Source organism: Vombatus ursinus, unplaced genomic scaffold (genome assembly GCF_900497805.2).
Source record: "Vombatus ursinus unplaced genomic scaffold, bare-nosed wombat genome assembly UNPS02014778.1, whole genome shotgun sequence".
Taxonomy (NCBI): Eukaryota; Metazoa; Chordata; class Mammalia; order Diprotodontia; family Vombatidae; genus Vombatus; species Vombatus ursinus.
In genome coordinates this window covers 28897352-28924984 of record NW_020954556.1, presented here as the reverse complement: position 1 = coordinate 28924984, position 27633 = coordinate 28897352, and the positions used below count along the sequence as shown (strand labels likewise).

General features: G+C 39.6%; 1 protein-coding gene across 3 annotated transcripts; it reads right to left on the bottom strand.

Annotated features, from left to right (window-relative positions):
* Window positions 1-27633, bottom strand: FAM161A (FAM161 centrosomal protein A). 3 transcript variants are annotated; one of them, XM_027865566.1, is made up of 7 exons: window positions 27404-27633; window positions 13495-13742; window positions 10437-11624; window positions 9784-9951; window positions 7300-7399; window positions 1089-1234; window positions 1-438 (listed from the first exon to the last, which is right to left on the bottom strand). In XM_027865566.1, the coding sequence occupies exons 1-7, from the start codon at window positions 27551-27553 to the stop codon at window positions 375-377; spliced, it is 2064 nt and encodes a 687-aa protein (XP_027721367.1). In that variant the 5' UTR covers window positions 27554-27633; the 3' UTR covers window positions 1-374. The 3 variants fall into 3 exon arrangements, with proteins under 3 accessions (XP_027721367.1, XP_027721369.1, XP_027721368.1); XM_027865568.1 differs by lacking the exon at window positions 27404-27633 and adding an exon at window positions 14058-14118; XM_027865567.1 differs by lacking the exon at window positions 9784-9951 and having other exon boundaries at window positions 2-438; window positions 27404-27631.

Genomic DNA, 27633 nt, shown 5'->3' with positions numbered 1-27633 from the left:
TCAATGGTGAGTGCAAAGAAAAAAAACAATGCTGAAGACATAATTGAATATTAACACAATTTTTAAAAAATTTCTTTACATTTCTTTGAAAGAGGTGTGTACATGATTTACTTAACAACGCATGTATGTGCAATGATTTGGGATAAAAAAAAAAATGTATACAGAAATCCATCATTTTCCAGACTGCAGCAGACCTGTATTTGAAAAATGTGTCTCCAAGGATGTACTTAACACAAGCCAGTTAGTTGTTGGCTATAACCAACAGAAATATGGTACTTTTAAAAAGCTTTCCTTCTTCCCACTTTCCTCTCCAACAATGTGGAGTTTTCGTCTGAACTATCTCCATGATTTTTATTGTCTTGATTGAGAACATCTCAGCTGACAAAGTCTTCCTGATCATTTTCTCTCCAGTGTTCTCCTAATTTGTCTTCATCAAAGCTAAGACAGGGGGAAAAATAAATAAGATAAAAAGGATCTCATTTGCTAATCATCCAAAGGAAAAATTACAAGGTAAACAAATCCTCATGCATATTCTCCTATTATGTAATTCTATGTCTTCCTCAACTTCATGATATTGATGCCTTACCAGAAAATTTTGTAGACACACTGACTGCTGGAAAAATTACATTTTGATCTTAGAAATGTTCTATGTCAATGATTTTGTTGTTCATTATTAAGGCTTTACTTTTAAAAAGCACCATGTTAAAAAAAACCCCACAAATAAAAGTGCCATATTTATGCTATCATTACATTTTCTAGGAGTCAGAAACAAGTTCTTCTGCCATGTGCTATCATGCATACAGAGAATCGCTTCTGGAGTCAGGAAGACCTTGGTCCAAATTCCACATTAGACACTTAAGAGCTGGGAGACTCTAAGCAAGTCATTTACTTAATTAACCCCTCTGTGCTTTAGTTTCCTCAAAAAATGGGGACAATGACACCAACTCCTCACAAGACAGTTGTGAGGAACAAATGATTTAATGTAGGTAAAGTGCTTTGTAAACCCTAAAATGTTATATAAAAAACAAAAAAGTTTAAGATTAAGACCTCTTGAAGTGCAAACCGTTAAGAACTTGTGTGTGTACTACCTCACTTCATCTTCAGAGCAGTTTTCAATCTCTTGGTTTGTCAAGTACTCCGCATTTTGGCCTTTCTTTGACACAAACTCATCACAAAGTCCTAGTCCTCTTAAGGTGTTAGAATAACACTTTTCTGCTGATATTCTTGCATTTTTCTAAAAGAAAAAAAATACCTTTGTTAATTAGTTAACAACAAATGTCTTAGGAAAGCAAACTTCCTTAAGTTAAAGCACTATTACTTATCAGGAAGGTGGTTAGAAACTCCTCTGAAAATAAATTCCATTGGTATCTACCACAGATCTATGGGGAACTTTTTTTTACTGTAATTTTACTGTAATTATTGCAGCTGTTACCATGTATATGACCATAGCCTTTGGCTCGTAAACAAGCTAACAATTACTGCAGTTACCTTTGGAAAAACAACTGTATTTCAACTTGTAAAGAACTCAAGTCTTTAATTCCATGCCCCTCTCTCAGTTGATGGTTTGTAGATATACACAATGCTTATTAAAATAGGCAACATGCCATTTCTAGGTCCCATCAGAAGTTTCTAATGCTCTGTGGTGTCAGCTGTGGTGACTGCAAGATTACCTTTGGTGAATCTTGGACAAGTTTTGAAGCCTCCTAGGATCCCGGGGCCACAGGTTTGGGAACCCCTGGGCTGCCTGGGAGTCACAGTGATAGATTTAGAGCTCAAAGGACCTGTAACCCTCCCTTTGGGAACCTGCCTCCCTCATTTTATCGATAAGAAACCGGAGCACAGAGAAGCTAGGTGCTGTCCCAGGATCATACAGCTAACAGGGATCTAAGGCTAGTCTAGTTTTGAGCTGCTTTCTCATTTGTACTACATTAGTGGCGTGGCTTTCTTACAGGGGCTTTGAAACACTTGGAAACACGTCACAGGATGCTTGGATTTGGTAGAGGTTCCCATGAGTGAGCATGAAACCCTGAATGCTCTAGAATTGGCCTGGTCACATTAACAAGCCTTCCCCATTTTTCAGGAAGAGCCAGTCCAAGTCAATTCCTTGATGTTAACAAAGGCCTCTTCAATAATCAGAGCTACCTCAAAGTGGACTAGGCTGCCCAAGGAGGAGGGGAGGGGAGGGGCAGGGCAGGGCGGCATAACCACTTGGAGTTGACTCCCTGAACTAGCCTGGGAATGGAGAAAAGCTATGATACACAGTGCCAAATAACCTCCCTGGGAAGGGAATCTGAAGCCATCCAATAATGACTGAAAGCCTAGTAGTTCTGCTAGTTTGAATAGCCAGTGTTCTATTTCTCGTGATCAAGGACCCCTTGGAACGGTGAGTGGCCATAAACTACAAAGTCCAACGTCTCTTGGGAAATACCAGAAAAGAGAAGCATCAGAGGGGATTCTCCTCATAGCCCACATGCCATTTTTCCCCCTTAATAAATAACTAACTTCATTTCTTCCTGCAACCTCTGCTCTGAGTTCTGGCCAGGCTGAACAAATGTAACACGTCTTCCATGTTTCCCTTAAATCTTCCCTTCTCTAGGCTAAATACCTCCAATTCCTTCAAGTGATTCTTATATGACATGATTCTGAGGTTCAACATCCCCTGGACACCTCCAACTTTCCATTCCCTCACTTATGACTCACAGGACCCTCAAACCTTTCTTTCAACTTGCTCTGCTTCACAGAATCTGAGCACCAGAAAAAGCCTGTGAGGCCCTCTTGTTCAATCCGCAAACAAAAGGAATCCCTCAGTCTCACACACCCCACAAATGGCTGTGCAGCCTCTGCCTGGAGTACTCCAGGGAGGGGGAGCCCGCTCCCTCCACATGCGCTCATCCCAATGGGGAAGTTGTTTTACTAACATCAAGGCCAAATTGGCATCGGCAGCTTTCACCCACCACTCTGGTTTAATCACTCCTCCAGGTGAAGGGCCTTCTATAAATGGTTGAGGACAGCTATCATGTTCCTCCTGAGTCGTTTTCTCCAGGTTAAACACATGGCGTGGACTCAAGGTTCTGCGCCTTCCTGCTTGTCCTCCTTGAATGTTCTCCAAGTTATTGCTGTCCTCAATCTGTCGTGCCCAAAACTGAACACAATACTTAGCTGAGCTCTGGTAAAGGCAAAGTACTGGGAGATGATCACCTCCCTATTCCTGGAAATTATGCCCTCTTCATGCAACCTTTTTGGGTTCATTAGCTTTCTGGGCTGTCAGATCACACTGCTGAATCCTGCTCTGAGCTTGCAGTCCACTAAAACCCTCAGATCTTTTTTCAGAACTACCACCTAACCATACCTCTCTCATCCTGTACTTGTGAAGTTGATTTTCTATACCCACGTGCAAGACTTTTACATTTATCCTCATTCAATTACATCTTATTAGGTTAGCCCAAGGCTTTAACCCAACAGTTCTTAAAGTGTGGCCCAGGGACCCTCGAGATCAAAACTATCTTCATGATAATACCAAGAATTCTGTTTTTAATGTGGGAAAAATGGCTAGATATAACTCACATAAATGCTCTTTGCGGAGTTCTCAATAATTTTTAAGAAAATAAAGGGGTCCTGAGACAAAAAAGTTTGAGAATTGCTGTTTCAAGATCTTTTTGGATCCTGACTCTGTCATCCAATCTGTTAGCAATCTCTTCTAGCCAGCTTTCAGTCATTTGCAGATGGGATGATCATACAATAAATGCCCTTACATACCAGGTCCCTGACAAAAATGTTATATAGAGCCAAGATACAATCTCTGGGACACTCTATTGAAAACCTCTAGCCAAGCTGACGTCACACCATGTTGAATTCATCTGATCATATTATTGTCTAATTACCAGATCTCTCTCTCTTTTCCACAAGAAGAATATGAGCTTTGCTAAAATCTAGGTAAATTATGTGTACAGCATGTACCTCATCTACTTGTTTATTAATCCTGTCAAAAAAGGAAATGAGGTCAGTCTAGTATGATCTGTTCTTGATGAAGCCAGGCTACCTCTTGGTAATTACCCCTCTTTATAGATGTTTACTAATCATCTCTTTATGGAACTATTCTAAAACATTACCAAGAACTGAAGTCAAATCGTTGTTGGCAGACTCTGTTCTCTTCCCTTTTTTGAAAATCAGGACTTCATTTGCTTTTTTCCATTCTTGTGGTATTCCATGAGCTTTCCAATATCACTGACAGTGTCTCAGCAATCACATAAACCACTTCTTTTCAAAACCTTAGCCAGATGACTTGAATTCATCAAGGGCAGCTAGGTATGCTCTTATTAGCTCCTTACTTATCTTGGGTATCATCTCCCTATTAATCTTTTTTTTTTTGTCATTTCCATTGTAAAAGTTATTTTCCCTTGCAGGGAAAACAGAAACAGAGCCAGTATTGAGCAATTGTCTTCTCTATTATCAGGCTCCAATGTCCCATCCATCCAAAGCAAAGGTCTGATTTCTTCTTTGATTCCCCTTTTTCTCCCAATATAACTGGGAAAAACTCCTTTCTGTTGTCCTTAGTTTCCCCCACTGTCAAACTCAGATCTTTCTGAGCTTTAGCATTACTGATGGTATTTTTACAGGACCATGCCATGTGTCTTAAGTCAACTTTTTACATGACCTTACTTCCATTTTCTGTACATTTCTTTTCAAATCTAAGTTGGTGGGTGAGTTCTCTAAGCATTTGCTTCACTTATCAGTTACTTCAAACAAATCCCTTCTTCCCTTCCCTTCTCTCACTGGAATTTTTTGCTTTTGGGCCTTCAAACATTCCTTAGCATCTTCCATCCTTCCTGGACTGACTCCCCTAGAGCATTTTGATCCATGAGATCCTGCCTCTCTTTCCTGTGCACCCTCTGATGGGTGCTTTCATAAAGCTAGGGAGTGTGTCAGAATATGCTCTGATTTCCTCTCCTCCAACACAAACTAGAGAAGAGAAGTCACAGCAACCAATTCTTTCTTGTTAGTGAGAAAAAAAATTTCCCCTTTCTCATTTCTCCACCTTTTGAAGGCTGAAATTATCACTAAGGCAAGAAGATATTAAATGTTTTGCTTTTGGCAAAGAGAGAACTCCAACGGATGTCTGTGTAAGTGAATTACTAAATTCCTCCACTGCTGATCAATCATGACTCTATTACGCCAGAACTGTGATCTCTTTCCCAGCTCCTCATCTGTTTTCTTCTTTCCACTCAGGTGGTAATGTAGGATATGCTAATAATAAAATCACTTCTGTTTCCTCTGCCACTGACCTTACTTTCCTGAGATCACTATCTCTAGCCACCCTTGCCAGTGACCATTCCTTTTCCCCACTCCAAGGAAGAGCCTGTAAATTTCCTGTTCTGTGCTGTTTCTGCCCCTTCTACCTCCTTACCTTGTCTTTGACATCACTAGTCAACTTCTCTTCTTTTAAGCCAGTTAAAAAGCATTTATTAAATATCTACTATGTGCCAGGTACTGTGCTACATACTAAGACTATGACATCTGATTTTTACCATCTTCTCCCCATCCTTATCACTGTAATCTACTTCCTTCCAGGATATTTCCCTTTTCTTCAATGACTTTTAACAACTGGCTCACAGATTTCCTCTTCATCTTTTTCCATTGTTCATAAATAAATGCTAATAGTAATGTTCAAAATTTAAGGAACTATATCTTAATTGATAATGAACAGGTGTTTTTCCTGAGAAGTAAGAAAAAATAGTAAGCTAAAATAAAAACTTCTCTATAATCAGAGACCTAGCTTGAAAATGAAGTGTTCACTTACTATATTAGAACTTAAAAAAAGAGATTTCATAAAATTAAGTGAAGAGAGAAGCATCAGATAGAGTAAAAATAATTAAGGTTCTCTAACAAGTAAAATTTTCTTTTAAACTTTAATTTTGCACATTTATTTTCCCTATTTTAAAATATCCATTTATTCCTTGCTTCTCTGCACATTTGCAAAATACTTCCTAAGACTTGAGACTTATAAACAATTTAAGGAATGAGAATTCATAGAATGCTGTAAATGCTTACTAACACTAGAGTTCACCAGTGATGAAGTGGAAACAGGCTCTGACTATGCCTTTGCAGTACAGAACAGAGAAGAGAAAATCACAATCTAGTTAATCTGATCAACAGACCAGAGAACTGTATAATTCAGTCTCCACAGTGAATTTTTTACTTTATTATCCTGTTCAGACAACTACACTGGTCACATTAATCACATAATGATTAGATTATTTTGCACTGCAAACACACAGTTTAAAACATGGGCTCTGTCTGAATCTAAAACTGACATAAAAAAATTCATACCTAGAGGTATGACATAAAATATAACATATGACATTATGCTGAAACCAGCATATAAAACCTACATTCACATCCTTTAACAAGAGAGTATGACACTATGATCCTATGTGGATTTGGAAGTAGACTGTGATCAGTATACACACCCCTCTCTGATAAGATACAACTATTTGTCTCTTGAAGACATATATTATGGTATTACTAAGCTTATGTGGCCACATCTCTAGACAGACACAGCTGTCACTTGGAGGCTTGACTTTTCTAAGAGCTTTTCCAGCCCTAACTCTTTGAGTTTATAATCCTAATTCTCTATGATTTGTGGCTTAAAATGTATGTTGTTAGCAGTACCTCTTCCCTTTTGGGTGGGGGTTATTTGTTTAAAGCCAAACCACTTACACATATCCCATTTTGGGGGCAGGTAAGAAGATGATTTAACAGGAATTGTGAGCTGTGAAAAGTACTTAGTCTCAGGTTACCATAACAATTTTGTGTGTGTGTGTGTGTTATGAAGATGCCATTTAAAGAAAATTATAGTTTTGAAAAAATGTTCTTACAACTTAAATTATTTTAATTGGTGTCATGAAATGTGATTCTCATGCCACACTAATGATTCTTGGTGTTTTTTTTTAAAGTTATGAAACCCCTAAAAATCTTTTCACCATTCAAAATTAAAGAAAAGTTTTACCCTAAGATCTAATTAAGTCAGTTCTGAAAAATGCAAATAACCACTATTTTTAGTCAGTGACTAAAATGTTTCTGTGAAAAAGATTAGGAATATTTAATATAGAAAACACTTCATATTCTATACAGACTCAAATGTGTCATTGACATAGCTAAGATCTCAGAAGTTTAAGCAAAACTATTTGGTTAATTTGATGCATTTGTCATAAATGCTTCTTAAAGGGAAAGTTGGGAGTTGAAAACATAAGAGCAAAAAAACAAAGCAAAACTAAAGAACTAAGTGCCAGTCCACACAACCTGAGCAACTCTTTCAAGCAGTAATGGCTTCTTCTGCAGCCTCTTTTCTATTTCTTCTAGTTCTTCTAGGTACTCTTTCATCCTTTCCTTCTCATTCTTTCTATCATTGAAGTAATACAAAAGAAGAAATTTAGTTTTTAAAAGTTATGCTCAAAATAAGAATCACACAGAATAAGTAGCTTTTCCTAAGACAACTTTTAAAAATAAATCATGTATGAAATAGCTTACCAGATTCCCTTTCCTTAGTCAAGGTTTCTTGTGGTGCTTAAGTCAGACAGAAAATGTACTGGCAGAATCTGTCTATTCATTGGGAATATACTGGTTGCTAGTACAATTGTTGCTAATTAGTAGTTAGTAAATAGGACCTGGCCTGAAGAGGTGACTATATACTTTACTAGCTAATTTATGTGCAAACCATCCATTTAATAGCTGGCAGATACACACACACATATTATACCTCTATATGCACACACCTCTATTCAAGTCACCTAAAACTTTTGGGACACTTTATATATTTATTGTATAGACTTGTGATCTCAATCGTGTAGAGAGCTGCCAGTGAGGAAATCCTCTTTCTCCCCATCCTCATTGGCCACTGTTTTGCAAGTTATAGTTTTAGAGAAAGTGTATTGCCCAGAATCACAAAGCCAGGATGGGTCAGGAATGGGAACTTGAATCAGGTCATTCCTAAGTTAAGGCCTGATATCTATTTCCCATGCCACATTGCTTCATATCTATCTTCTACGTACCAACCTTTAGGGATGAATCTTAGGTTAGAGAAATGAATACTTTCTCTCATGTAGGCAAATCTGAAAATAAACGAGCTTAAGATTTCTTGTGACAGAATTCCATAAATATATACACATCCATATGTGTCTAGACACACACACACATGTCCTAATAGTCTCACTGTAGTTTTAAGTTTTAATAACTTCAGAAGTATAAATGTTACAAACTTACAAAAAATAATCACTTGAAATTTAATTAAATTTCTTTTATATTTACTTAATTTGATACATTTTGAATAACAAATTTTTAATTTGAACAAGACTGGACACCCTGGAACTATGCACTACACATGTGACAGTTTCTAGACAACCCCTTTTCAGACAGTGGATTGGCCAAAGATGTCCTCTTGCTAAGCCACCTGATCTATCTCCATTAGAGTTTTTCTTCTAGGTCATATCAAAATTGTCATGTATCTATCAAAACCTCCTTTTTTGGATGATCTTAAGGTTAGGATTACAAATGCTATACTTTCAGTCACTGATGTAGCAGTTGAAGAAAGTTTTTACAATGTTTGAAAACTGGCCAGGGCAATACAGAACACAAGATAGTAGTTATGTAATTTTATTTTTTGTTTTTTGTTTTTTTTTTTAATTTTTAAATTTTTTTTAAGCTAGGCAATGGGGTTAAGTGACTTGCCCAGGGTCACACAGCTAGTAAGAGTTATGTGTCTGAGGCTGGATTTGAACTCAGGTTCTCCTGAATGCAGGGCTGGTGCTCTATCTACTGCACCACCTAGCTGCCCCTTTATGTTTAATTTTAACAAGAAACAAACCAATATTTTAAAATTTTAAAATACTTAACCTTTTGACTGTTGTTTTTTAAAGTTTGTAGCATTTATACTTCTGAAGTTACTAAAGTTTAAGACTGTATTAAGCCTTCTGGGACATCCTGTATAGATGCCATTAGGAGATAAAAAAAAAAGAGAGAGAGAGAAAGAGTGTATTTATGTGTGTGTGTGTATGTGGACAGGTATATATTTTACATATACTCATATACATTTATATATGGATATAAAATATAAAAATGTTAAATATTTATATATATATACCCACACACCTACACACACACACACACACACACACACACACACACACACATACACACACACACGGTTTTGTTTGGTCTCTGTGTCTTGTTTGGTCTCTGTGTCCCCAGGCAACAACTTAAACCCTCCAGGTGGCAGAACAGTGGCCAATCTGCATTGATGGAGGGAATTTCTTTCCAGGGAGCTGCTTAGACTACCGGAATCCTAAGTCTAAACCCCTCTCTTCTCCTTCAAAAAAGAGAAAGAAACTAATGTGTGGGCCCAGAGATAAACACTATGTAACCATTATCATCCTAAATGATAATCACAGTGAACTATGTTCAGAATAACAACTCTGCTGACACTTGGTGCCCTGAAAGAATCTAACCCACTTCCCACTTTCTAAATACTTGAGGTGACTTAGTAGCAGATCACTCCCTTATACTAATGTTGATAATTTTTTAAAAACTTAATTTTCTTCAAAGGAATATATGTTGCAATTGATTAAAACAAATTACTATTTGGTTCATAAACATCATTTTTTAAAATGTTAGGCTCCATTCCTCTCCTGGTTTTGGGGAGGAGACATTTGGCTCTTCACACATAAACATTTTATTATTTTATTAACATAAAAATGTTCAGCTAGTATTTCAAGATTCCTTAAATGATACCTGAGTGTTGTCATTCTGGATTTAGACATCTGAGCTAAACTTTGGTGTGTGTCAATGGCCCGAGCTCGGGCCATCAGGAGTTTTTGCAATTCTCTCATTCTTTGACTCTGCATAGCTAGATTCCGTTTCTGGTCCTCTTCTAATGTTTTCTTTTCCTCAAGGGATGTCCTGAGGGCAAAATAAACTAAGGCTGAATTCATTTTAAGCCATTAAGAATAGTTTCTAAAAAAGGAATCTACATAGGATAAACTAAAGGAGAAAAACAGGTTGTGGTAGACTGAGATGAAGTAAACCAAGTAACTTGACCATTTGTTCCTTTTGTGAGTGAACAGACTTTAAAAAACAGGAGAACATTAGGCTGTTGGATTACAGACCTTTTCACCCTGGAGAGCCCTAGGACAGAAGATGTATTATTTGGGAAAAATACTTTGCCATACTCCAGTGGATCAGTGGGCACTCCTACCAATGCAGAGCACAGCCCATTCATACCTGCCCACCCTGTGACACCCACAGAATTTTACCATACAATTTAATCCAGACAGTAATTTCTTTCAGTTGACCAAAATAAAGTATTTTCCCTTGCACTATTAGTAGCCATTCATCAATCACTGATTAGTGAGCCCTGCATCTGAATTAGGGGTGTGCTGAGTTACCTGATGGCTTGCTGTCTCCTTCTTGAAGACACAGTAGGTCTGGGAGATTCTGATTCACTTGATTCACAAAAGGGATACTTGGTCTTTGAGCGCCTTGCCCGTACTTTTCCACGAGGAGATAGATAGGGCCAGCGTGTTTCTTTTAAACGTTCTTCATCGGCTTGAATGTCTTCCAAAATTTTCTCCTTTTTGGATGGGATTCGCAAAGTTAGGAGATCAAACGGCTCACAGACTGTGGTGGGCCTGGGATTCTTCTGCTCCAAGAGCTGCTTCTGAAACTTGGTGTGGAGGGTTCTGAAGTCAGGCACCTGGTACTTGACCCTGTTCCTGTACCTGGTCTTCTCACCCTGCTCTGGGTGCTTTGGCTTCCTTTTGGAGGGGGACTGGTGAGCTTTCATGTTTCTGGGCAGTGACGAGTTCCGTAAGAGCTCCTGCGCTCTCACGTGTATCCTAATGTCTCTGAAGAACTCCTCCTCCTTTAGTCTGTCGCTGAGAGTTGAGCTGTAGGTGGACCTGGGGACCGGTTTGGCTTTAAACTGATTCTTCCTCTTTTCAGGCTCCAGTGCGTCAGCCAGCTGTACCTTCCGGGCCTCTTTCTTCCGCTCTTCCCTTGCAATAAACGTAAAAGGCCTCTGGGAGGTCAGAAGGATTTTTCTGCTTCTCTCCTTCACGCTCTTTTTCCTTTCTTCATCCCGCTCTAGTATTTCATGATAAAGGGGACGGAAGACAGACTCAGGCACAGGATTGGCTCGGAACCTTTTTTTCCGAGCTAGTTCTTCTTCTTCTTGCTTCTTCAGCAGTTTAAAGGCCATCTCTCTCTCTGACTGAGCCTTGAGCCACTCTTCTTTTTTCCTGTCTTCTCGGATGGTCATTTGAAAGGGCTTAGGCACTGTAATCTTTGGCACCCACTCCTTTGGTTTCTTCTCTGACTTTTCAACTATTGGTGAATCAGAACTGTCAGAGTGAGTATAAGCATAGTCCTTCACAGAAAAATTGTTCCACATATTCTTGATGTATTCTTTAGCAGAAGTCATCATTTTGACTGCATTCATATTTTCTCTTTCTATATTGGAAAATCCAGTTTCAGACATATCTGATACACTAATGGAAGAAGGTTGATTCAAATCAGGCTCAGAAAATGATTTTTGCAAAATGGCAGGTTGATAGGAGGAGCTGATCCATACTGAGCTAAGGAAAAAGCAATGTGTTACATTGTGACCAGATACAGGAAACCACAACAGATTGTAAGATCACTGGGTAGTAAGTCAACCATGACTGAAACAGCATGAGAAGATGAAATTACAACAAACTTAGAAGAGACTGTAAAAATCACAGTCTCAGTCCATTTTACAGAAGAGGAAAACTGAGGGTCAGAGCTGAAGGGAATCAGATGATAATTCACATTCCACAGAACTTTTCGATTTACAAAGCCCTTTTCTCACAATGTTCCTGTGAGGTAGGCAGGCTAAGAACTGTTGTCCCTATTTCACAAATGAAGAAATTAGGGCTCAGACTAGTGAAGTGCTTTATCAACTTTCCAGTGTTAATATAGTTCCCAGCACACAGTAGATGCTTAATGAATGTTTATTTGACTGACTTGCCCACAGTCACAATAGCTAGTGTCTGTGGTATGTAGAGCACATCTTAAAACTTGGAGACTCTTGTTGGGCTGTCATGTCCTTAGACCATGGATACATTTCCTGGTGCCTGAGGAAGGACTGATCAGTAAGTCTTCACTTGGAATGATGAAAGACTTATTTTTGCTTTTTTTCCTCTGTGGTATGTTGTAGAAACAGCCATATATCCTCTTATAAACATGCCCAGTCTGCTCTACAATTAACTGCTCTCTATTTCTATAAAAAGTGTACATGCATGTATTCGTGTATATTCCCATATGTGTGTGTGTATATGATTGGATTTGTCTTTAATATGGAATTAGTACAAGTGCATATAATTTATGATTGAGGCTGAATAATGCCTACAAATGATCAGGACTTACTGATGCTGCCAAGGCATGAGGTCAATCCCATTTCATCACACTTCCTTCTCAGAGCTACCAGTTTAAATCCCCATTCAATTCAGTTCAACACACAGCTATTTAATGCTCTCTATATTCAAGGCACTATATCATGGAATCACACCCAAATTATGAATCAAGTATTCCTCTGTGAGACTAAAAGAGGGTAGGCAATAAAGGGGTACAGGTGGGGGATGCTACCCAATCCTGACCTCTGACCCAAAAGGTGTGAGCACCCTCCCTTTCCCACCAATTTGAATAAACCTGCTTCACACTCTTAAGATCAAGCATCTTTGGGCAGCTCCCTGGCTGACAGGACTGGAGTAACTGTGTATCTTTTCTCTACTATTTCCATTAAATGATTCAACCTTGGTGGTAAGTGGGTCAAATAATTCTTTCTTATGTGAATCTTGGAAGAACTTGGTCTTCTGCACTGATACATGGTGTCAGAGACAGAACCAAGCCTAAGCACAGCCAGTGCTCTTTCTACTAAACAGCACTGTCCCTCCAGTCTCTCCATATGGGAGCTGGAACCAGAACTTGGGGCTACTTTAGGCAGGCCTGCACAACCTGCAGCCCACAGGCCGCTTATGGCCCTCCAGCCTCTTGCCCCACTCCACTTGGCATGCCAATCCTTTGTATGTAGAGAAAATCCTTTGGCCTGCGGCAGGTGGCTAGATGGCTAGAATGCTGACTCATAATTCAGGGAGCCTATTAATTTACATATTATGTAGGGCCTTTAAAATTATATATTATCATAGATGATTAAAATGGTCTATATTGTACAGAAATGCAAATTATTTCTACATACCACTGGCTACAGAGAAGACTATGACCACTGGATGAACATGTGTTAAAAAGCAAACAAAACAATCTTCTAGTAAACATTTATACCTGTATCATTAAGTGTATATAACATATACATATGTGACAGAAAAATACTCTTAAAATATTTTGAACCATTTATTTGTTCTGTACAACATATCATTTCTGAGATTAAATCCAAGACAATGTAGAGGGAAGAGTTAGAAACAAACTTACTTAAAACACGCGCCAGGCATTTCTTCCTTTGTGGTCTCTGGCTGCACTCCCTTTAAATGTAATTTATTTTGATACAGTTTCTCCAATTTTGCCATAGCTTTCATGTGGGCTGCCTTCAGCTCTTCAAGTTTCCTGTAATACTCTTGATTGGAGTCACAGATTTCTGAAGTGCTCACTAAGTCCTCATAGCTCCTATTCTCATGAAGGCTTTGCTCATCCACCATAGAAATGTCAGTATCAAAATCATCCTAGGAGAAAAAAAAATCCTATTCTTTTAAGTAGGAATTTGAAATTCCTGGAATTTAAATATTTTAAATGTCTAGAACTGGAAAAGTAATGATGCTCATGCTGACAAAAGGCTTTTTGATACAGTACATTATGACAGTTGTAGAAATAACAGGTTCTTAAAAAAGCAAGCCATGCCTGCTTCTCATGACATTTTACCAACTTCATTAGAAAAAAACAAAGAAAACCTGGCAGAGGAGAGAGGAGAGAGAGAGAGAGAGAGAGAGAGAGAGAGAGAGAGAGAGAGAGAGAAACCACATAGGGTATCACATCCTTACCTGCAGGGGCTCTGCCCAAAGAGAATGTAAATTTTGATCTCTGAAACTTTTTTCTTCTTTTTTTTTTCTTCAAGACCAGCCTTGCCCCTAAATCACTCTGGCTCTCACTGATTGGCCAACAGTAGGTCCCAGGCCAAGCCCTACTTGGTCATTGTTTGGGCCCTGATTGGCTCAGAATGGATGTAAATAGCAATTGTTTCTGTTTTGAACAGAAACCCTGAGGGTGTTCTCCTCCCATCTTTTTTTTTTTAATTTTTTTATTTCTTAAAGAGGCCTTTCTTTGTCTCATTTATTAAGCCTTAATCACTGAATGGGCATTGCCTAAGTCAAACTGAGACCTGTTAAAGACCTTAGCTTGAAAAGGCCAAGGTCCCCCATTGTGTCCTGACCTATATCTTGCCCCTGGACCCAGATGGCTCCAGAGGAGAAAAGTGAGGCTGGTGACTTTGCACAGCCCTCCCTCACTTAAATCCAATTCATTTGCATGTCATGGGATCACCTCCCTGATGTCACGGTCCTCTTCCAGAGGGAAGGACAAACAGCAGCAAACAATGAAAAGATCACATTCTACAAGCTCCTAAATTGGTTATTTGGAGCCTTTACCTCCTTGCCCAAGCCCGAGTTCACTGGAGGATGTAGAGACTCATAGTTGAACTCCAGAATAACAAATAAGTGAAAAAGCATTTATTAAGTACTTGCTCCGTGCCAGGCTCTGTACTAAGGTCAAATATTTAAAAATTGGCCTCCTGCCTTCAAGGAGCTTCCATTCTACTGTCAACCCCTTGGGAATCTCTAGGCCCCTACTCTGTTCTAATTAGCAGTTTCTAACATTCCTCCCCTGCCAAGGTCATCTGCTCTGACCTGCAGTTTCTAACTGCCCCCCAGAAGACTCCCACATACCTCTGCAGTTTCTACTTGCCTCTGTTCCTGCACAGAGATAACTGCAAGGACACTTCAACACTCCCACCTGCAGTTTGGTTGTTCTACATATTCTGGCTATAATTCCTCCTGTTTCCCACAACTAAACCCTCTAAGAATCCCCTTTCTCCCCTCTCTCTCTGGACATCCCTATCTGAAAAGGTGGCCTGTTGTCCCTAATTGCAATTCCTCAACCATGAATAAATGTTCACTTTTTTTTACTAATCAGGTTGACACTACTAAGGGAAGACAACATATGTGGCATGATGAAGGAAGGGAATTTTGCTCTGGGGAGGTACAAAGCGGAAGTGAGGATTTATGTATCCTTGTGCGTGGGCAGGTGCATGATGAGATGACTGGATGGGGTGAGAAACTAGAGAGGAGGCTAAGCAGGCTGGTTTGCACGTGTTTGGTCACCAATCAATTGGGGTGGGTGCTAGGGTGGGAGTAAGTAGTTGACTACAGTAAAATATTCTGGGCCTTGAACTGGAATGAAACCGCTCTCAAAGGTGAGTTTTCTAGAATAAACTCACCAGAAAAGCCACAACCCAATCTCTACTAGCATTTAAAAGATTGGGATTTAGACATGAGGGCACACACCTGCAATCCCAGCCATCAGTGGGGTGAGGCTGGTGGATCTCAAGTTCAGGAATCCTGAACTTCAGAGAGCTATTGCTGATCAAGGGTCTACATTATGTCCAGCACTACTATAGTAAGCCCCTGGGAACAAGCAATGATCAGGTTGCCTAAGAAGAGGCAAACCAGTTGAGGCTGGAAATGGGGCAGGTCAAACTCCAGTGCCAATCAAGAGTGAGATCAGTCTAGGAATAGCCCCTGCACCTCCACTTAGATGAGATAGGGAGACTTAGTCTTCATAAAAACCAAAACAAAATAAAAGAGATGAGGACTGATTTTAATCCAAGCTATAAAAACAAATCCACTAGCCCTTCATACACTAGTTTTATAAAAGAAAGTCTGCCATGGATCCTGAGGAACCTAAACAGATAGCTAGTACCTGATCTTACATGACTGACCTCTGTGAAACACACAAATGGGGCTGTCAGGACTGGACGGTGTGGGTAAAAGACCAGGCCACGTTCACAATCTAGAGCTTTCAGGGGATGGAAAGAGGAAAATGAGGAGGTTTCATGGGGACAGCACATCTACAATTGTCCCATACCTCACGAAATCGACATTTTTCAACAACCTTTTTCTCTTCTGAGGTACACACAATCTGGTTACACCATCCTGTTGGAGGGCCATCTTCAGTCATCCTGATCTATATTTTGCCACTGGGCCCAGATGGCCCTAGAGGAGAAAGTGAGGCTAGTGTCTTTACATAGCCCTCCCTCACTTAAATGCAATTCATTTGAATGTCATGGCATCACCTCCCTGATGTCATAGTCCTCTTTGAGAATGAAAGACAAGGGCAGCTAGGTGGGGCAGTGAATACAGCACCAGCCCTGGAGTCAGGAGGACCTGAGTTCAAATCTGGTCTCAGACACTTAACACTCACTAGCTGTGTGACTCTGGGCAAGTCACTTAACTCCAATTGCCTCACCAAAAAAAAAAAAAAAAAAGAAGAAAGAAAAGAGAGAAAATGAAGGATAAACAACAACAACCATCATCTCTTACTTTTAAAATTCTGCCTCCTGATACTTAAAAATTATGTGACACTAGCTAACCTCTCTTATCTGTAAAATGGGAATAATAATAGTCCTTAACTCTCAAGATTGTTATAAGGATCAACTAAGATAATGTATCTGAGGCATCCTGAAAATGTTTAAGTATGCCACTGCCCCTACTTTGGAGACCAATGCTGTAAACCACCCTTCCCTGGTCTAAAATTCCACACACCACATGGGCTGCTATATAACCATATATAGTCTGTGGCAGAAAATCACTTGCAAAAGTTATCTTGTTCTCTTTTCATGTCTCCATCAAGACACCTAAATATGTGCATAATAAAAATAACTCCAACTCCTTTATATAGTGCTTTAAGATTTATTATAGAGGGCTGTCCTAACCTGTGAAGTAGGTACTGCATTTTACAAATGAGGAAACTGAGGCTTAAGGTGTCCATGATCACTCAGTAGTATCTGAGAAAAGATTCAAACTGAGGTCTTCTGACTTCAAAGCTAGTGTCTTATCCAGTACATTAAATTATCTCTTTTCATAAAGCATTGATATGGATGAAAAAGCAGGTATGTTGCTTATATCTTTTGTTACCTTTCTTTAGCAAACAAATAACCTAATTGTATTTTTTTTCCTATTCTCTTAAAATTTGTCCTTTCTGTGATTTCTTGAAAAATCAATCCTTAAAATTCAATCACCTTCAGCACTTATTTCTTCTACATGCACTTTGTTAGGTCAAGTTCACTCTTACTAACTTCACATTCTTAAGGGCTACTGCCACTTTCTCATATAAATAAACATACTGGATATATAGGTGGTAGCCTCCAAATGTTCCACTATTCATTGATTCACTCAGTTAACAAACATTTATTAAGTGTCTAATGTGAACAAAGCACTCTTTAACCCTGGGATATACAAAGTTAGTTATATGTAACATAACCCGGATTTCAAAGAGTTTATAATCTGACAGGCAGGAAAAGGCATATGCACACATAACTAAGATACAAAGAAGAGAACACAAATCCATTCCACTTGGAGTGTGCCGGCTGACCTCCCCCTTCCAGTTTCATCTACAATGCTCTTAGGTTGATCAGGCTTAGCAAGTTGTCATTGCAAGTTTTCTAAAGGTTCTTTTTCTCTTAATGAAGCTTCCCTAAACCAATGCTACTTGTGGCCACTATGTCTCTCTTCTTCTTTGTTGGTTGAATTCGTTTCTTGTCTCTTTAGCCTATTCACTTAGTGATTTTGCCCTGATAAAACTTTTCTAAGAGATAGTAATAGCAGCAAAGTCCTTAATTTTCTCTATTTCTTTTCTTTCCTTTTTTTGGGGGGGGGAGGGGTGACAGCTTAATAGGCTAGGCTATATATAGCTCCTATATTCAGTGTTCTCCAGTCATCTTTTCCCTTTTTTTCTGAGGTATCTGTCATATCCATTTGGTTTTGAAACTTTAGATGAATATTATTAACACAAAAACCAACTTTACAAATAAGTACACCTTATAATATTTTGCCTTACAGAACAAGTAGATGGCCTAATGTTTAAAAAAAAAAACCAATTCTAACTATGCAATATATTTTAATTTACTGCATAGTACCACAAGAAAGAAAAAAAAAGTTTCCTTGGCTTTATTTTTTCAAGACTTTAAATCAGGTCCATTTCCTCTTAGTTTTAAAATTATTTATTGGTTGCTTTAAATGTAGCCTAGATAAAAGCTGGGGTTCTTAACTATTTTTTTTTGGTCATTATCTCCGTTAGTAGTCTGGTGAAGCCTCTAGACCTCTTCTCAGAATGTTTTTAAAGACATAAAACGCACAGGAAAACAAAGGAAACCAATTACATTGAAATACAGTTATTAAAATTTTTTTTTGGTTCACAGGTCCCAGATTAAGGACCTCTGCATTAGAGGAATAATCTTGTGTGGACTGGTTTGACCTATTTAAACCATAAATCCTTTCAGCACAGATTATTAATCAGTAATCAGAAATTATAAACAGAGGGAAAGGAGTAATTTAAATACATTATCCTGGCTTGATTCTGCTAGGTAATATTGGAAACAATGAAGACATTTTTGATATACAAGAAGTGTCTCCTGCTTTGGAAAGGTTTTTGAACTACTAATCATAGGCTAACTACCTAATATCAGATGGTTACCCCAACACAGAACCCACTGAAACTGTAGCTTTAGATTATTTTTGGATCAAATTTCATTGAAATGATTTAATTTGCATTATTATAAACTATAAAATGTGGCTTATAATGTACACTCTTCCTTCCCATGGAATCAGACCAGAATCATTCTCCCTGTGACCAGAACACCTCTGCCTTAAGGACTTCACAGCACTATCAGATATGCCCATTTAAAATAATGCAAAACACATATTTCATCTGGTGCCATTCATTGGTTCTGTGAAAGATGAGATCTCTTCTGTCTCTAAGTCTCTGATTTACTAAACATTAGAAGACTATGTTAGTTCCCTCTTATAAAGGGTAGATTAATTCCAGCCTTCCAAAATTTAGATTATAAAAGTCCTGTGGCAAAAACTTGAGGCTATATATATACATATTCTGTAATAATAGTAAACATTAAATACAAACAATAAAAGATAAAGACTGTAACATGTTTGACTTCATAAGCATGATTTGATTTTGAGTGTTTAGCTCCAAACTTCAATGTTCTCTAGTTTGCAACAAATGTGACAAAGGAATCACTCTTCCTTTCCTCAGTATTACAGTGGCTGCTGTAAATTTAGTTTTAGTTAAGAAATTAACAGAATATAGGAATGTCTATACACATACAGTAAACAACATCAATAGTAAGGAAACTGATGTTCAAGGACATCAATCCCTCTAGGCATGAAGGAGCAGCTCAAGGTACTATTTGTTTTACATTTTGGGCAGCTGAGGAAGGGGGTATGATAGTGAGGCTTTTCTTATGATGTAGGAAACAATTCTGGGCAAAACAACCTTTTTATACAATGTCTACAATAGTTTGCATTTAATCTTTATTATTTCTCGGATCAATACTGTGAGAAGTACTGTGCATAAGTTTATTACATTTTATAAATTTAATAGATAATTAAATATTCAGAGACCCAGAAAATAATTTCTCCGCAGTTATAATGCAGAAAATTAAGGTCCACAGCCAAGAAGCAACAGTTAGAACTGAACATGGAATGACTGATTGATTTAAGATTGGAAAAGGAGTATGACAAGGCTGTATATTGTTATCTTATTTATTTAATTTATGTGTAGAATATGTCACAGGAAGTGCTAGGCTAGATGAAATCAAAAGTCGGAATTAAGGTTGCTGGGAGAAATATCAACAATTTCAAATATGCAAATGATATCACTTTGATGACAGAAAGTGAAGAGGAATTAAGAAGCTTCTTGATGAGGGTAAAAAAGGAGAGTGTAAAAAGCTGGCTTGAAGCTTAACATCGAAAAAACCCAAACAAACCAACCCCTAAGATCTTGGTAACTAGTCCCATCATTTCCTGGGAAATAGAGGAAGAAGAAACGGAAGCAGTGTCAGATTTTACATTATTGGAATCAAAGATCACGGCAGATGGCAACTGCAGCCATGAAATTAAAAGACATTTGCTCCTTGGGAGGAAAGCTATAGCAAATCTAGACTAAAAAGCAGAGAATGAAGGTCTGTATAGAAAAAGCTATGGTTCTTCCAGTAGCAATGTATGGTTCTGAAAGCTGGACTATAAGGAAAGCTGAATACCACAGAAATGATGCTTCTGAGGTGCTGGAGAAGACTTCTAAGAAAACCTTGGACATCAAGTATATCAAATTAGTCTGCACATAAGGAAATTAATTCAGGCTATTCACTGGAAGCTGAAGCTTAAATACTCTGGCCACATAATGAGAAGATGGAACTCATTCGAAAAGAACCTGATGTTAGGAAAGATTGAAGGCAAAAGGAAAAGGGGACAACAGAGGATGAGATGTATAGAGTGTCACAGAAACAACAAACATGAACTTGGATAGATTTCAGGAGATAGTGGAGGACAGAACGGAACCATGGCTTTGTCTATACAGACCTTCATTGGCAAGGTGATATCTCTGCTTTGTAGTCTTCCAGTAGCAATGTATGGTTGTGAAAGTTGGACTACAAGGAAAGCTGAACACTGAAGAAACGATACCTTTGAGGTGCCGAAGAAGACTTTTGAGAGACCCTTGGACATCAAGTAGATGAAATCAGTCAATACATAAAGAAATTAATTGGGGGGGGGGGAGGCAGCTAGGTGGCGCAGTGGATAAAGCACTGGCCCTGAAGTCAGGAGGACCTGAGTTCAAATCTGACCTCAGACCAAACACTTGACACATACTAGGTGTGTGACCTTGAACAAGTCATTTAACCCCGATTGCCTCACAAAAAAAAAAAAAAAAAAGAAAGAAAAAAAATTAATTGGGGCACCTAGGTGGCGCAGTGGATAAAGTACCGGCCCTGGAATCAGGAGGACCTGAGTTCAAATCTAGCCTCAGATACATAACACTCACTAGCTGTGTGACCCTGGGCAAGTCACTTAACCCCAAATGCCTCACAGGAAAAAAAAAAACCATAAAGAAATTAATTCAGGCTATTCACTAGAAGGTCAAATACTGAAGCTGAAGCTTAAATACTTTGGCCACATAATGAAAAGATGGGAACAAAAGATTAAAAAAAATAAGAAAATGTAGGAAATCTGATATTAAAAGCAAATGATCTAGAAAAAAAGGATAAAGAGAGATAATTTAAGGATCATCATGTTCCCTGAAAAAAATGATTTAAGAAAATTCTGGATACTATATTCTAAGAAATTATACATAAGCCCTCCCTCAATCTCATCAGAAACAAAGGGCAAAGTAAAAACCTGGTAGATACCACGATAAATAAGAGGAGATCTTGGAATACGATATTCCAAAATTCAAAAGAGTTAAGTTTACAACCAAGAATAATTTGCTAATGTGAATAATCCTATAGGGGGGAAAAACCTTTAATTGACTTTTAAGCATATGTGATGAAAAGTTCAGTGTTGAGAAGGACTGTGAAATGCAAACACAAGAGTCAAAAGAAACGTAGAAAGGTAAATTTATTTGAGGAATTGAAAGATGATATCACTTAAGAAGATGAAGGGCTAACATTCTAAAAGGGAGAGAAGACATAAGAGTCCCTTCAAAACTTTAATATCTTCAAAGGTTATTTAGGGACTTTAACAACAACAACCAAAAAACAAAACAAAACAGAACAAAACAGAGGTCCTGGAGGTTGGATTAGTTCAGGGGAAAGAAAAGGGAGGTGGAAGACATACCCTAGTGTAGAAAGAAAGGGGATGGAACTTACTCTTTCTGATAACTGGGGTGGGTGAGAACAAGAGTATACACACAAAGAGAATGGTTGGTGAGGATGGGCATCAGATTAACCTGGACGTTATATAAAATGAACAAAGGAGGGTTGAAAACACATACAGAGTTTGGTACAGAACTATATCAAATACAAGAGGGAAATAGGTGGGAAAGGGGGGTTAATTAGGATAATACCAAAGAGAGAATAATCACAAGCAAAAAAGTGAACAGAACCAGAACAATGTACAGAAAGACAAAGACACTGCAAAGAAAAAGAACTCAGAAAGACTTAAGCAATAACCAACCATATCTCCAGAGGACTTAAGATAAAACATGTTACCTAACTACTGACAGACAGGTGATGGGTTCAAGATGAGGAAGAAATACGTTTTTCAGGATGGTCGTTGTATGTATTTGTTTTGGTTTGACCGTGCTTATTTGCTACAAGTTTCCCTCTCTTCTGTCTTTGATTGAGATGAAGTTGGGGAGTACTGATGGTGATGTAAAAAAAAAGAAAAAAAAGAAAAAGAAAGAAAAGAAAAAAAGGGAGGAGCCATTGAAATACTTTTAAAAGTTCAGAGTAATACAGAAAGAAGTTCAGAAGGAAACACAAGCAGGAGAGTTTTGAAAGTAATGGGTTGAATTTATTATATACTAAAAAAATCAAGCAACATGGAATAGAAATTCAGTTTCACATACAATTCTCTTTTTGTGTTCTAATAAAATATCTCACAAAGTTCATAAGACTGTAGTGTTTAGAACTAGAATGGACCTAAGAAGCCATCTAATCTAATCCCCTCATTTTACAGATGAAGAAACTGAAGCCCAGAGAGAGATTAAATGACCTGCTCAAGGTCAAACACAGAGTAAACGGTAGAACTGGAATTCAAACCCAGGTCATCTAACTGCAAATCCAGCAGTCTTTCCACTGTAGCACACCACTCTTCAAGGAGGATGATTACTAACGTTGGCTGGGAACAGAAGCCAGGTAACAAACAGTTGAGCAGTGAATATAAAATACTCTTGTGCAGTTGACCCTTGAAGCAGTGAGAGCAGCTCTGCCTTCTCAAGGACTGCCCTTCTCCATTAAAGCCATAAAAGAGGGGCAGGAGTCTTAAGAATTAGAGCTGCCCAAAAGTAGAGTGGGCTGTCTTCGAAGGTGGTGAGTTTCCCCTTATTGAAGGTCTTCAAGTAGAAGAGCAGTTCCCAATCTGGGGCGTGTGTACCACTTTGGATACAAACAGCTTGTCAAGGGCATACATACAGCACATATTTAGTAAACAACGCTATTATCCTAATTAAATTAAGTAGTCTTTTTCTTCTTATGTGAATATGCATGATAAACAATAGATTTCTTTTTCCACCACTACTGTCTGCTGCCCTTCTACACAGTCTGCCTGGTCCCTTTGGGACAACTCCATCCTGAGGCTGACTCAAGGTTGGTGAGATCTTGCCTGGAACCATCCTAGGATAGGGCCAAACCACGCTAATCTCTCTACTGAGTACTCACCCCTCCAGGCTATTCCCACCACACCAGCTGTCTGACCCTTGCCAATTCATCTTCCTTGGAATGGAAGTTCCTTGAAATGTAAGGACCCTGTCTTCTGTTGTTTTCTCTTTTGGGTACTCTTAGCACTCAGTGTAGCATCTGGCACAACGTAAGTGCTTACCACATGCTTGCTCTACTTATCTATTGATCTTTCATATTGAATAGGCGGGTAAAAGAAGGTTTCCTGAAAACTAAGGGATACAGGGACCAAGAAATGTTGGGAGCACCTGCAGAGGGTGGACAAACATTGTTAGAGATGCTGTAGAAGGAATTCTAGTTCAGGTATGGACTGAACTACATGGTTTCTGAGGTCCTTCCCAATGATCATGCAAGAACTTTCTGCTTGTTTTGTATGTACTCATATCTCTGCAACCCCAAAGCCTAGCATAGTATATGGCAGGTGCTTAATAAATGTTTGCTGACTGACTGAGAGTGAGAACAGAAGGGGTGGGTTTGGGAGCTTAAAGGGGAGGAGTTGTTTTGGAGAATCAGCTATTGAGGGTACAAAGTGGAGTAAAAGCTGGTCAGAAATGGCCTATTTCTTGATTTCCTTCGAAAGCCTGGAGACAGAGGGAGGAGGCAGAACCCCTTTCTTCCTAATTTCCTTAGTTCTGTTAAGGTACTGCCATCCTTTCTGAGACCCAGGTTTAAAACCTTATAGTCATCTGTGACTTGTCCTCCCTCTGCCCCTTCCTAATTGGCTGCTGGTCTTGCCGATGATCTCTCCAGAGCAGCCCTCCCACCGCTCCCCGTCTCTCTACTCTCACAGTCCTAGGTCACAAGTGGGATAGGCCTGGCCTATCCCACTGGCCTCCTAACTGGCCTCCCTGTTCAAGTCTTTCCCCTCTCCAATCCCATCCTCCATCCAGTTGCCACAGGGATGATTCTAAAGTGTAAGTGTGGCCATGTCACTGGCTTGAGGTCCTCTGGGATCAATGTTTGCTACACCAGGTCCATTGACTTTCTCAGCCTCACTATACATGGCTCCTCCTCCTGCATTCCTCAGTCTAGCCAACCCGCCTTCTTGCTGTTCTCATGCACCATATTCTATCTCCCCTCCTTGTGCCTTATTAGAGGCCGTGCCTTCATGCCTCAAGTGCCCTCCCCTGCAACCTCCACCCCTTAGAATCCCTAGTTTCCTTTGGAAATGTCTTTCCTCACCCTCCCCAGCAAAATCACTTTGTATTTACTTTGAATAGATTATACATCTCTTTTGATGTGTACATATGTGTCCTTTTATAGAATTTAAGCTCCCTGGGGACAGACTGTTTTGTCTTTGAATGTCCAGTGCCCAGCACTGTGTCAAGCACATAGTAAGCATGCAGAATTAATAGATTTCTGACCACTCTTTTCATCTGTAAAATGGTGGGATTGGTGTCAGAGGTTCCTTTCAGCTCTAACTCCATGTTCCTGTGATTGATTTAGTTAACATGTTTGTTGAATTCAACTGTCACCCTGCTAACTCTTTTATTCACTTTAGTGTTTCTTCTCCAGGTATACACTACCCACTGGCTGGCTACAGCCCCCAGATCACCCCCTTTAATATTTAGAAGGGTTAGAACCTGAGAGAGGTCATCTAGTCCAGTATCATTATACAAGTGAGGAAACACTGACAGTTTAAATGACTTACCCAAGGTCACACAGCTACTTAGAGGCAGAAATGGCATTTGAATTGAGGTCTCCTGGCTCCCCCACCCAGGCTTTTTGCTCCTACACCATACAGTGTCCCTAAACCACTTGTGGTGCCCTCTTAACTCAGTCTGGCTTTGTACACTGCAATTCTTAAAAAATTAGTGAGATTAAATTAAGCAAATAGAACTGTAGGGTTATAAGGATCAAACCTTCAAGTGCCACATAAATGAGAACTATTTATTATTAACTTTCTTCAGATTTAGATTTGCTAAACTGTTTTGTTTTTCGGTAACTGAGAAGCTTCAGACATATGGCATGACTGAATTCTAAGTTTCAAATGGAGATTTATACGAGTAGATTGATGGTTTTTAGCTGGAAGTTTCAGCTGGACACCTGTTAAGTAGTTTATGTGAAAGGCATAAAGAGAAGTCTTTGTTCATCAGTCAGCAGACAGGTGTCCCAGACACATAAGACAATGAAACCTGAGCACAGTGCAGCAGAAAAGGCCCTGGCTCTGGAATGAGAAGACTTGGGTTCAGATTCTGCCTCCAGTGATTGCTACCTGTGTGACCTTGGGCAAGTCTCTTTGCCTCCATGAATCTCAATTTCTTCATCTGTAAAATAACAAGAGGGGGGCCTCCTCACCATCTTCTGCCAAATGAGTTCCTAGATGGGTTCTGAAGTAGAGGTTTGGAAAAGTAAGGGGCAAACAATGTCGTTCCCCCACAACCCAAAGTGCTCAGGGTGGGCTTCTCCCCTTGTGTCCCATCTTTGCTCCCATCCTGCTGCAGTGGCTCAGGACCCACCCAGGCTGCCTGCCTCCTCACATGGCTTGGATGACATGGAAGTCACCATTCTTTCCTGTGAGAGATGAGGTCCACCAGGCCTTTCCCCCTCCCCCCCATGCTACTTCATCCTTGCCCTGCCAATCTGTCATCTGACCTAAAGATATAACCTTAGGGCCCATGGATCTTGCTGTCTGTCCCCCAGTCTGGACTTTCCAGTCCATTTAGGGCTTTGGTCTTTTCCATCTGCCCTACTGCTTAACTTTCTATATCATTTCTCCTAATTAGAGTAGGAGATCCCAGAGAGAAGAGACTGTCTAGCCTTTTCTATATGTCTCCCCAGGCCTTAGCACAGTGCATGGCTCACAGTTAACACAGTATTTTTTCAACCATCCATCCATGGCCCTCTAGATCCCTTCCATTTCTAGATCTATGATTCTATGTCCTTTTTGACCAAAAACAAACTCTTAGGCCCACAAGTGAAAGATCCAAGAAAACCATATATCATACCAATTAATTTAATGATTCCTTGTTCATTTTCCCACCAGCTTTTTAGATTGAGCTCTTGGCATCTTCCATAATAAAATATCCAACTTGCTTTTCTTTGCATTTATTTTACTAAATAAAACCCTACTATCAGTAAGCCTGCGTATAGTACATTAACTTACATAACTCTCATTACACAGCAGACTAGAGGCTTTCAATTACTAGGGCACTTCAAACCTCAAGTATGAAAGGGGTACAGACGAAACAGCCGATTTCAGCATATCAGAGAAGTACTGAAGTCAAATAAAATGGTAATTTGTACTCCCTAACATAAAATTAAGGTATTGCACCTAAATGTACAAGGATTATTTTTTTAAAAAGCCATCACATACTGCTTGTCAGTCAACAAGCATTTATTAAGTGCTTACCACATGCCAGGTACTTTGCAAAGCACAGGGTTTAAAAGAGGAATCCCAGCCTTTAAAGTACTCCTAATGGTAGGGCAATATATATATATATACACATACATATATTTATTAAGCACCGAGGACACAAAGAAAGGCAAAAGCAGCTCCTACCCTTAAGGAGCTCACAGTCTAACGGGGGTGGGGGGAGATTAACAACTATATATATACAAGACACATTCGGAGTAAATAAATGGGAAAGCGGGGTAATCTCGGAGGGAAGGTGCAAGCGGTAGGTGGGACGCAGGAAAGGCTTCTGGCCGAAGGCGAGCTTCGATCTGAGTCTTTTAGAAAGCCAGAAGACGAAGATAAGGAGAGAGAGCAGTTCAGGCATGGGGGGGGCACAGCCAGTACAAAAGCACGGAGTCGGGAGATGGCGGGTTGGGGCGCGGGTCAGCACGGCCATTAGTCCACCTTCCTCCTCCCACTGAGAAGCACTTCGTGGAGCGGAAGGAGGGCTGCAGGGTCCGGACAAAAGCCAGGGTCAGGGCCAGGGGTCTGTGCAGGGTCTCCGCCCCCCGCCCCTGCCGGAAGCCCCCTACCTCCTCCTCCTCAGTCGCCTCCTCCTCCGTGTTCTCGCCGACACCGTCCTGCTCGTAGAAGTCGAAGCGTGAAGACCTGGAGCGGGGATCCAGTGGGGCCTGGAAAGTGAGCGAGGCAAGCACTTCGGCCGCTCGCCGGGAAGCGTCCATGGCTCCGGAAGGCTGCTATTTGCCTGCCCAGGTTTGAGCTGCGTTAACTCTGGGCCAGCAGGGGGCGGCTTCCCGCAGGG

Excerpts from the sequence above, each read along its gene's own strand:
- FAM161A (XM_027865566.1), bottom strand. The coding sequence starts at position 27,553 with ATGGACGCTTCCCGGCGAGCGGCCGAAGTGCTTGCCTCGCTCACTTTC. Across the intron at positions 13,743-27,403 it reads AGGCGACTGAGGAGGAGGAG|GATGATTTTGATACTGACAT; the intron begins GTAGGGGGCTTC and ends TTTTTCTCCTAG. Across the intron at positions 7,400-9,783 it reads TCCAGAATGACAACACTCAG|AAAGAATGAGAAGGAAAGGA; the intron begins GTATCATTTAAG and ends CTTCAATGATAG.